The 12,132-nt window shown below is 50.1% G+C and overlaps 1 protein-coding gene across 2 annotated transcripts in view; it reads right to left on the reverse strand.

The window, feature by feature from the left end:
- nsd3 (nuclear receptor binding SET domain protein 3) overlaps positions 1–12,132 on the reverse strand; it is a 65,716-nt gene that overhangs the window by 19,604 nt on the left and 33,980 nt on the right. The window contains exons 1-8 of one of the 2 annotated variants that reach the window (XM_061259525.1): positions 9,419–9,740; positions 5,186–6,276; positions 4,293–4,452; positions 3,275–3,429; positions 2,181–2,771; positions 1,864–1,978; positions 483–583; positions 142–187 (exon numbers count right to left, since the gene is read on the reverse strand). In XM_061259525.1, coding sequence (XP_061115509.1) covers positions 142–187; positions 483–583; positions 1,864–1,978; positions 2,181–2,771; positions 3,275–3,429; positions 4,293–4,452; positions 5,186–6,232 — 2,215 coding nt within the window. In that variant the 5' untranslated portion in view covers positions 6,233–6,276; positions 9,419–9,740. Of the gene's footprint in view, positions 1–141; positions 188–482; positions 584–1,863; positions 1,979–2,180; positions 2,772–3,274; positions 3,430–4,292; positions 4,453–5,185; positions 6,277–9,418; positions 9,741–12,132 lie in introns of those variants that run through there. The other variant, XM_061259526.1, reaches the window with a different exon arrangement.

The raw sequence follows: 12,132 nt of genomic DNA on the forward strand, positions 1-12,132 counted from the left end.
TGCAATGATAAGATCATGCAGAAAAGGTACGCTATGATACGCTATGCTGATACCACCACACAGTAACTCCCTCTACTTCTGCTCTTATCCGGGAAGAGCAGGCCGATGGGAAGGGAGGGGGGGAAGAGAACAGCCAAATACCTTTCTGCGATCCCGTCTTCAGATCCGTGAGCGGCACAGCTTCAGCCTGCAGACAAGAAGAAAGGGAAGGAGAGAGAGGACGAGTCAGTGGCACCTACTGAACATGTGATAACGGGGCGCTAATCTGAGCGCGGGCCTGTTAGCATCCCATGTCACACGTCACCCTCGCAGGCTACCGCTAACACCTGACACACCACACCACCCCGCCCGGCTGTCACTCAGAAACGGGAGTGAAGCCTGCCGCTCCGGGTATCCCGCCTCCCGCCGTTCTTCCTGAAGGGCCGTGTGGAAACACCCGAGGGATTACAGGCGGAGGCCGGAGCCGCTGAGGCGCTCATTACCTGCTCCTTCTTCATCTTCTTCTTCGGCACCGTCTCCATGCACTTGTCCGACTCGGAGCGGCTCCTCACCGACCGGCGCTGCTGCTTGCGCTCCAGAGACCCTGAGGAACACGACATGCAGTCAGCTCCTGCTGAGAACATGCACGCACATGCACGCACACACGCACACTCACACGCACGCACACACACACACGCATATACACACACACGCACAGACACACGCACACACACATACAGACACACGCACGCACGCACACATATACACACACGCACGCACACGCACACATATACACACACGCACGAGCACGCACACGCACACATGCACACACACATGCATGCGCACACGCATGCACACACACACACACGCTCAGAACACACACTCACAACACACACATACGCACGCACACACACACACACACACACACATGCACACACACACACTCAGAACACACACACGCTCAGAACACACACACGCTCAGAACACACAAACGCTCAGAACACACACACGCACACAAACACTGCCCAATAATGCAGCCACAAGCCCTGTTCAAACAAGTCTGTTTGCTGCTTACCAGAGGCAAAGGGACACATTCCCCACACGTAATATTGATTAAGAGAACATTTAAATACCAAGTGCTGACAGATCTATCAGCGATGTGTACCGACATGTCTGTGTGTGCAACCATGAGGAACAGACTCTGAAAGACACTGTATATTAAAGGTACAATAGGTAAGATTTTTGTGTTAAAACATTGTCACAAGACCATTGTAAATCCCTTCACATCATTGAAAAAGGCTCACTGACATGTTGACACCTTCTGCCTGTGTTTATAGTCCTTATAGTCCTTAAATTGCGCCATCAAGCCCCTCCAGCTGGTCCAGAATGCTGCAGCCCGCTTGATCACCAGTCAGCCCAGGTCGGCTCATGTCACCCCGCTTCTCATTGGCCTCCACTGGCTTCCTATTGCCGCACGCATCCGATTCAAGGCCCTAGTGTTGGCATTTCAGGCTGGATGTGATGCTTTGACTTGTGGTAGAACCTATGCACTTGTAAGTCGCTTTGGATTAAAAGCGTCTGCCAAATGACTAAAATGTAAAATGTAAAAATGTAAATTCGAGTTTCAAAATATACAGTTGATGGGCCAGCACTCTACCAAAACATCATAAAGCTGTACAATAATTCAAGCTCATTGGTTGAAAATTGGTTCCAATTGCCACAGCCAACGGCATTCCAACGTCAGCGCTTTAACAGAGAAGGAGGAGAGATAAACAGTGTTGTGGTTTGAGTGTGCGGCAATTCCTCTCTTGACCATTAGAAGTCCAAAATGACCTATTGTACCTTTAAACGTCTGCCATTAATGTCACACAACAGCGTTCACACCTGACGAGGCCTCCGTCGACCCATGCTGCACTGCTCCCGGCTCACTCCTCCGGCCTGTGGCAGAAACCGCCTTCTCCTGGTCCTTAGAGACGGCCTCTGCCTTACCACTGCAGCCCTGCGGAGCCCAAATAACACACAACTCTGGGTGAAATCACTCGTATTCCAGAGTGCATTCCAGAGCCGTGCACTGTTACAATCTCACACAAGATACAAGAGCTGTTTCTCATGACCTTCAAAAACCTCAGAGCAATCAGTGAAATGAGAAGCGAACGCTGATTCTCGGGAAGCGAGCGGATTGCGGAGCTGCGGCCACTCACCCTGGGCGAGTAGGAGGCTGGGTCCGCCTGCTTGGCCTCCCCCTCGGCCCGCCCGGGGGAGGGGGCCCGGTCGCGCGGGAGGGGCCAGTCGCACTTGGTGATCTGCACGTTGAGCTTCTTCATGGTGATGGAGAGGGGCAGCAGCTTGCGGGCGGCGGCCGTCTTCCAGGGCGCCTTCACCGGGGGGGCCTGCTGCTGCTGCTGCTGCTGGGGCGGGGGCTCGGAGGGGCCCCCGGGGGCCAGGGGCCCGGCGGACGGGCTGCGGCCGGCCGCGGGCTCCTCCTGGTCGGGGGTGTCCTCCGCCCCCGTCAGGCTGCACTGCCGGCGGGGCTGCTGCCTGCGGGGGGGCTGCTCTCCCTCGGCGGGGCCCGAATCGCGGCCCCCCAGGCTGCCGCGGGACCTCCGCGGGCCCCTCCTCTCCACCTTGGCGGCGGCCTTCTCGCCCGCCCCGGGCGGCGCGGCGTCGGGCTCCACGTAGATGAAGGTGTAGGTCTCGATGCGCTCCTCCCGCGTCATCGGCAGGGCGTCCTCCGCGTGCCCCACGCCCACCTCCCACTGAGCGCGCTCCCGCTGGGGCGTGGGCTTCAGCAGCTGTGCAGCGCAACACGGTACATTTATATAGCGCCTTTATCCAAAGCGCTGTACAACTGATGCTTCTCGTTCGCCCATTCATATGCACACACTCACACACCAACGGCGATTGGCTGCCATGCAAGGCATTATTCTCCTCATTGCCTCGTTGCAGAACAAAAGACACACAGACAGTGTGCGAGTATAATAGAACAGAATACAGTACAGGGCCCCTGGCCCATACAACACCCTTCACAGGCATCTGCCTGACGCCCAGATCATATAGCTGTGTAAAATGGCCTTTCCACAACACAACCTGTCCACACACACCCTAACAATGCATGCCATCCAGAGAGGGGGGGGGGAGGGGGAGAGGGAGGGAGAGGAGGAAAAAGAAAGGAAGAAAAAGAAAGTGCCAGTTGAAAGAGGGAGTGAGAGAAACAGAAAGAGACAGAGACAGAGATGGAGAGGAGGAAAAAGAAAGCCAGAAAGAGTGAGAGAAAGAGAGAAAAGCAGGCAGGCACCTTGTGTCTCTCGGCCGGGTTGGAGGTCTTGCGCAGAGTCTCGGCTTGGAGCTGCTCGAACTGATGCTCGCCCTGGTACACCACCACCCTCTTCTCGTGGATCCACGCCCTCTCGGCCACGCTCCCGAAGAACTGCACGTGATACTCCCTGTGGCCTGAGGAAGCACCCCGCCCGGGGACCGCGTGAGCGACAGGACTGAGGGAGACGGCCCACTGCACGGCGCCCACAGAGCCTCGGAGCCCGCGAAACGTTCAAGGACTTTAACGGCCTGCAAGGACCATTCAGAGACCTTCGGCAGAGCAAGCTCACTGAAATTACCGACTAGACTCCTGAACTTATTTTTAAGACTCTCTGAAAACAGATATCTTGCCATCACACTCAAATCAGACTGTTTACTTGAGACTCATTGGAAATCGTGTGCTTCCATTCACAGAATGCTGAATTCATCAAACACTTTGGACTCGCTTTCAGCAGCCTACAGCAATGGAAACTAGACAGCACGCCAGTTATGAGCGAACAAAATCAACCGCTGTCAAGCACACAGTGCTAAATCCAAGAGCCGTCACAGACAACGAAAAACCAAGAGCCTGATTTTAATTATTTTTTTATATACATTTCAGATTTTTGCCTTTTTATCCCAATTTGGTAGGCAATTGTACCCCAACTAATCCAATTAGAGTTAGTGTTAGATACACCGCCCACACCCCGTCCCTCGGCGGCCCGAAGGAGAGCGACACGCCTTCTTCAAGCCGTCTCGTCTCATGCTCGTGACCGTGATTCCGAGGCGCCCGAGGTGCTTATTGTGCGGCAATCAGCTGACCCTGCCAAGTCCCTCCCTCTAGAGCAGCGAGCCAATTATACTGCTCCACGAGAGCCGGCAAAACTTGGCTTTTAGCAGGACCGGGAATCGAACCCCGGTCCTCGGTCCTCGGTGCGCCTGTTGCGCCACCGCGGCGCGGAAAAACCGAGAACATTAAAGGAGTGACGCACGGAAAGCCTTGAGCGGAAGGGGCTCACCTCGAGTGTTTATGCGAGTGTGAACGCTCTGCTGGGGGTCACAGGACACCATGCACGGCCACCAGGGGTACGTGCCCACCTTCGCCCACACCAAGTCCCCCACCTCGTGGGCCTTACAGCAGCCGGTGCCTGTGATTACTGTGGGTAAGTGCTTCTGGACCTGCCCCCGGAAACACACCGCAACAAGATGGGGTCATTCACCCAGCCTCCAGAGAGAAAGCAACACCATTCACTGCGGTGGATGATACTCATCTGTAGTATGAGGAGGAAACCGTTATCTGAAGAACGACACAGAAGTTCACGCAGCACACAATGTGTAATCAGCTTGTGATTGGAGGGTGGATGTTCTAGGACTATGTGGTTCTGGGGATGAAGAGACTACTTCTTAATACAAAACTTTATTACATTTACCTTAACCACTACGCTACAGGCCGCCCCATTATCATTTAATTGTTTATAATAACACGTTATATTCACAGTATACCAATTCACTTTTGTCTTTTCGACTCAGTTGTGTAAGCTCGACTAATGCCCGCTAGCCTGCAAACAGCACTTGTTGTCAGCAACGAGTAGACGGCAAGTGTCTGCTTTGTGATTCATTACATTACATTACATTAGATACTTAGCTGATGCAAAGTGACTAACAGTTGATTAGACAAAGCAGGGGACAACCCCCTCTGGAGTAATAGCAGATCAAGGGCCCAAAAGCTGCACTGATCTAATTGTGGCTACACCGGGGCTTGAACCACCAACCTTCCGGTTCCTGGTCATGCACCTTAGCCACCAGGCTACACGCTGCCCCCATTTGTGGCGATTTGGCCCAGTAGACACCACTGGTGCAGGGTTTTGACACCCAACCTAGTACCCTGTCAGAGGCCCCCCGAATCACTCACTTTTTGTTCCTTGGCCTCCTCTCCAGGGCCCTTGTGGTCCTCCTCGTGTTCCTGTTCGGGCCCCTGCGGATCCTCCAGACGCTCGCACGGCGGCTCCTGAGGGCCCGGGACGCCGGCCGGCTCGGCGGCGCCCCCCTGCGGCGGGCCCTGGTGCGGGCCCTGGTGCGCCTCCTGCAGGAGGTGCTGGGCGTGGCGGCCGCCGGCCCGTTTCCTCTTCTCCTTCTTGCGCTCGTGCCGGCGCCTCGGCGCCTCGCCGGCCTGGACGTCCTGGAGGAGGTCCCCGCAGAGCGAGGACTCGAACAGCTCCCGCCCGTTCTGGTACGTCTTGATGATCTTCAGCTTGATTTCGGGGGAGCTGGTCTTCTTGGAGGGGGTGGCGGCGGGGCTGGGCCGCAGCGCCGGGGGGTGGGGCTGGGCGCCGTCCATCAGCGAGGGGGCGGGAGGCGAGGAGGGAAGGAGAACGGGCGGAGGAGGAGGAGGAGGAGGAGGCGGGGGAGGAGGATGGGGCTGTATGTGGCTCATGAGGTGGGGCGGGGGCGGGTGGTGCTGGGTGTGCAGGGGCGGCGGGCTGTGGGGGTGGGGGTGGTGCAGGTGAGCGTGGGGGTGGTGGTGGTGGTGGTGGTGATGGAGGTGCGGGTGGTGGAGGTGGGGAGCCGGGGAAGGAGGCTTCTCCTGGACGACGGGGGCCCTCAGCACCGTGCCCTCCCCGGGCAGCAGGCAGTGCTCCCCGTAGCCGCGGAGGGCGCCGTAGCCATTGGCCGAGCCGTTGGAGAACTGGGAGTACATGGCGTATTTGGCCTGGGGCTCGTACAGCCCCACAGACGGGTAGCCGTTGGTGACCCCGGGCAGGTCTTCAGAGGCCGAGGGCGGGTAGGAGAAGCCCGACTCCAAGGCCGACTCGTAGGCGGAGGGGCCGCCGTCGTCTCCGGCATCGCTGCCCGCATCGTACACGTCCTCCTGGCGGATGTTGGCCGAGTCAATAAGCTGAGGTGGTTGTTGAATTGTGTTTCCCATGATCCCTTGCATGAAAGAGAAGGAGAAATCCATTGTTCTGCTCCAGCATCCTTAACTTTCCCTTTCTCTTACAGGGCCTGGAAAGAGAAAAATAAAACGGGGAAAAAAATAAATAGATAAAGATCACCGTCTCCAGCATTCTTAACACAAAATTTGTGTTTCTTCAATTTGGCGACAACTGAATCACCTGCATTTGCTCCGAGTTATGTCAAATAATATGACAGGTGACGGAAAAGTCTAACCAGTAGAGTATAGGAAAATGAAATGTCCCTCTTGATGAAAGAGAAGACTTCCTTGCACAAGGGAAGAAAATTCTCATTTTGCTCAAATTGTTTTAATTGTTTTTGTTTCCAATTCATTTGCGCAATTGCAATGGCCTGAAAATATAACGATCTTTTCAAAATCACCCATCCGTAGTAACAAATTAGCAGGATTTTTTTCTTTCTTTCTTTTAAAAATAGCCACCGTATAAGCAGAATTTTGGCAAAATCATTCCTCCTACAATAAATTGAAATGTGTTGACATATAACATGCTGAAAATAAAAAAAACAAAAGCTACAAAAATAAATAAATAAAACCTTTCAAGAGATTCCACTTCTGTCAAGTACAGTGAACCATTGCCAGCCACTGAACACTAATTCTCCAAGTACCCATTTCATGAATATGTCACCCTTAATCTCCATATTTAGAGAATTAGCCAGGAACATTTTTTACCCTCCAAAGATGTTGGGCTGGTTCAAAGCGGTCTTATTTTAGGATGACACATCCTAATATCTTGATCTGATAAGAACTAATCCCAAGCACATTTGACAATCTATGCTGATAGGGGCTATGATAAACCCAGCCTCTCCCCTGAATCTAAAAAGAAAACGGCTGGCGTTTAAATATGTGCACTAACAAACTGCCGTTTTCACAACAGCCAACTCAGAATTAGAAAAACATAAATCCTTTTGCCTAGGCTGCGTAGTACCCAGTGAAATGATGATACAATTTATAGCAAAATATAAGGTACAGTTGAATTACGTTTTGTGTACAGTGGTTTAAGATTCATCCATGTTTCACATTAATATTGAAGAGTCGCTGATTAATGCAAGGAATCCAAAATGACCCACAACAAGCTTCAGTTGACACAAAATGTTCTCACAATGTTACTGGAATGTTTTGTCAGAGTTATAACATTGCCACTACATGGCAGCAGTGTGGGAATGTTGTGTGTTAACAGGGCGCAGTTTTCCTTTCCCTGGCTGTTCTTTTTTTAACCCAATTTGCGGTGTCACAGGTAAAAAGCCTCTCACAATAGGATGATGATGGTTCCTTTGTTTGTGTGAACCTAATGAAAAGCGTGATCACTGAGCCAGCACAGAGAAATGACCTCAAACGCATTTCACACTTCTGGAAAGGTCTTCCCACACGCCACATTCTGACAAAGATCAGCTTTTGTTTTCAACGAGGGCCAGTCTTAGGCACCGACACCTCCCCTGATTCAGGTCATAATTAAGAGCAGGCGCAGAGGACAAAAACAAACACCTGTCTCTTCATGCATATCTCAACGCGTCGACGAAACCCTTCTGAAATTGGGGGCCATCCCTCCTTTACAGAGTTAAAAGGAAGTCTGCAACAACACAAGGTCTTGGGAGGCTACACTGGACGCTCCAAATTAGCAAAGTGCTTCCGGCAGGAATGAATGAAGGCTTGATCTGGACTGTCAGTGCTTTGTTGGGGCGTAGGTAGTTAGGATGCTGGACGACCTCTCCGTCAGCTCACAAAAACCACGGGTTCTAAAGAGGCACTGTCTCACAAGAGGTCACTGCCAACCACGCTGGTCATCAGCGGCTAAAAAAAAAAATTACAGCTATTTACATTAAAGTCCCTGCCTGATATTCACTGGTAAGACATTAAGGCATAGACTATGGCCTTGTCCAGCTGACCTTAACCCTTGCTTTAGACACAATTGCAGCAAGTTAAATGGTGATTGATGCTTGAGAATACCCATCCATACTTTTGTTCTCATTATGTTCAAAGCACTTCATGTAGTATGTCACTAGCCTAACATTTTACACTGGTCTTCTTATCTGTTTTTAGAGGCAGTGTAGATAATGGTTCAATATTATGTTACTATAAAAACCAATTACACAATCTACACGTTGTGTGATAAGAATGGTTCAGGCATTAACATTATACTGGGACTTGATGGCAGCAACAAAAGCAGAATGTCAACATTGCATAGGTGTTAAAGGAAACACATTAACGTTAAACCTTTTGATAAGTCAATTCAATTCGAGCTTAATTTTGAATTACGGTGTAAAAGGGCCTCGAATTGCAGTTCACACCGATTTGCGTTTAAGAGTAAAACTGAAAGTCTGCTGGTAAATGTAATTAAGCTGTACAATACTAAAATAGGTAACTTAAGAGAACGTTAGGTCATCCAGAGTGTCAACAGTAGGCTACTGGCAAAAGCAACACGCGATCCCCAAGAAAGTGAACTTCACAAGAATCAATCAAGTATCATGCAATTTATTAGTTGATGCACACTGAAAGAAGTTCGACAAAGCTTGTTGAACATTTAGCAAACTAGCTTATAACACAAAACACAAATCGCAATTCAGTTAAGGTAAAAGATTAGCCATAAATGGTTCTAACAATTTTAATAAAATGGAAATGTGTTACAATTGAACTGAAACACACAAAAAGTATACGGAATATTAATCAATTGGTCAACCAAGTGAAATACATATTCTGCAAGCTGTATCATGTCAAGACTTCATGTGCGTTGTATTGTAGCTATGCTAGCTAGCTACGGTAACGTTATATAGCTAACTAGCCAGCAAGGCAGTGTATATGTTCTGAATGGGGTATGTGGCTCCGGTAGCGCAGTTTGATAACCACAAATAATGCAACAATGTTTACGCGCGTAGCAAGACAACATAGCAACGTTGAAATAGAAAGCATTTAAACCCTTACAATAAAACGAAAAATGCGGAATACTGAAATACAGCAAGACAGCCAGCTAGGTACAACATGGCTGCCTTTGCCCCTTTAAATCAAATTGGCCAGATCACACCTCCATCACTCGTTACACCAAAGGAAAAAAAAATCAACCCATCAATTAAAACAGGCAACCTTGAATACAGCGAGACAATAATGCAGTTTCACAAGCAAAGCGAGAGCGATATGAGAGAGAAGAGATGAGAAACGGAATAAAATAAAAAATGCCAATACCTTCAGCGTGTTCCATTCTAAACACATACACCCAATATTTGAGCTTCCTGGTGCAATATATAAAAAACAGAAACAACAAAAGCTTGGAGAAATGTTAGTGCAGGCCCCTACGCTTGCTAACTCAATGTATTTACAGAAAACTGGGGGGATTTACGGTCACTTCTCGGTTCCCATGGCTCGTTTAGCAGCTGCAGATTTAAGAGAGGGCCTTGGATTTTGCGGGATGTTGGAGGGGAATTTGGATAAATCTCGCTCCCTATGTATTTCAATATTACTGTCTCCCTCTCTCCCTCTAGCTGGTAACAAAAGCTCCCTGCTTCAGGCCCTGTCTCTCTGCTCAGCGCCAAAACCACAACCTCCCGATTGGCCAGGGTGAGACTTCAAAGGGCATACCGGGATGTGTAGTTTAATTTTTTTTACGTCATAAAAGCACCATTGTGCTGATTTGGATGCAGAATTGAGTTAAGATTACACGCTCACGGTTATTTATGGTTAGCCCTGTTGAAAATTACGGTAACTCGTTAATTTTATTATCGTCATTTACCTATATCTTGTGTTAATGTGTCTCGTCACATTTTTTTTGTGTCTCCTCACAGTTTCCAAATATAAAACTATTTCATATATATTGCTTTACCGTTAAATGCAAAAGTATTAGGACAGTGACAATTTTTGCGGACGTTTCGCACATTGGATTTGAAATAAAACAATGAATGAGGTGCTACTTGGAGGGTATTTACGTCTGTCTATATCAGGTTTTTTTTTTTACAGCCCGTTCTATACATTGGCCACCCATTTAAAGGCAGAACACGTATTGGGACAGATTACATTACTTTACATTACATTACATTATTGGCATTTGGCAGACGCTCTTATCCAGAGCGACGTACAACAAAGTGCATACCCATAACCAGGGGTAAGTGCGCTGAAAGACCCTAGAGGGAAGTACAATTTCAATTGCTACCCGTACAACAAAGATAAGGACCAGGGCCTATTTTTTTTATTTATTTTTGTAAATCAACAAATAAACAAACAAACAACAAAGCAGAAGTGACCAAACTTAACTATCCAAAAACTGCTTACCTAGCCAACTAAAAATACCGAAACGCTACGTAAATCACAAAGACAACAATTAAGGTTCACAGGGAGGTAGGGAGGGATGGGGAGATGTGCTCCTTGAAGAGGTGCGTCTTCAGTTTGCGCTTGAAGGCAGGGAGAGATTCTACAGTTCTGACCTCAACGGTGAGTTCGTTCCACCACCGTGGAGCCAGAACAGACAGTAGTCGTGAGCGCGCGGTGGAGGTTCGGAGAGGGGGAGGTGCCAAGCGGCCTGTGGAGGCTGAACAAAGAGGTCTGGCAGGGGTGTAGGGTCTGATGATTTTTTGTAGGTAAGCTGGGGAAGACCCCTTAACTGCTTGGAAGGCTAGCACCAATGTTTTGAATTTGATGCGAGCCATGACAGGCAGCCAGTGGAGGGAAGTAAGCAGAGGGGTGACGTGTGAGTATTTGGGAAGGTTGAAGACCAGACGAGCTGCTGCATTCTGGATAAGTTGGAGGGGTCTGATGGCGGACGCTGGGAGGCCAGCCAAGAGGGAATTGCAGTAGTCCAGGCGGGACAGAACCATCGCTTGGACCAGGAGCTGGGTCGAGTAGGGGGTGAGAAAGGGGCGGATTCTCCGTGTGTTGTATAGGAAGAACCTGCATGACCGGGAAAGGGACAGTCTGCTGTCCATCACCATGCCGAGGTTCCTTGCACTGGGTGATGGTGTGAGTGTGGTATCCCCGAGGGAAATGGAGAGATCCAGGTGGGGAGAGGTATTAGCAGGGATGAATATCATTTCAGTCTTGCCTGGGTTAAGCTTTAGATTGTGGTTGTCCATCCAGCTCTGGATGTCACTCAGGCAAACAGAGATACGGGCAGAAACCTGTGTATCAGATGGTGGGAACGAGATGAAGAGTTGGGTATCATCCACATAGCAGTGGTAGGATAGCCCATGTGCAGTGATCACAGGGCCAAGGGAATGAGTGTAAAGAGAAAAAAGAAGCGGGCCGAGGACTGAGCCCTGGGGAACTCCTGTGGCAAGGGGCCGAGGTGTCGATACCGTACCAGCCCAGGCAACCTGACGGAGAGGTGCGCGGTTTCTGTCGAGTGGCCCGATCTGAAGCCAGACTGATGGGGGTCTAGAGGGAGGGAGAATGAGATGAAGTGGTGATCAGATGTATGCAGAGGGGTAACCGTGAAATCAGAGCATGAGCAGTTCCTCACAAAGACAAGGTCTAAGACATTGCCCGCCTTGTGTGTTGGAGGAGAGTGTTGCAGGGAGAGGCCGAAGGAGTGGATTAGCGGTAGGAAGGCAGCAGCCTGGGAGGCTTCAAGGTGGATGTTGAAGTCTCCAAGGAGAATCAGTGGGGTGCCATCCTCAGGGAAGGAGCTGAGAAGGGTGTCTAGCTCATCAAGGAAGTTTCCCAGGGGTCCTGGAGGACGGTAGATAACTGCAATGAAAAGGTTAGTAGGGTAGGATGCTGCAACAGAATGGAATTCAAAAGTGGATATGGAGAGGTCAGAGAGGGGGATAACAGAGAATTTCCATGAGGGGGAAATTAAAAGACCAGTACCACTGCCATGGCCAGAAGGCCGGGGAGTGTGCAAGATGGAGAAGGAGGATGAGAGGGCAGCGGGAGTGGCGGTGTTGTCAGGTGTGATCCAGGTCTCCATG

This window comes from Conger conger, chromosome 11 (genome assembly GCF_963514075.1).
Source record: "Conger conger chromosome 11, fConCon1.1, whole genome shotgun sequence".
Classification (NCBI taxonomy): Eukaryota; Metazoa; Chordata; class Actinopteri; order Anguilliformes; family Congridae; genus Conger; species Conger conger.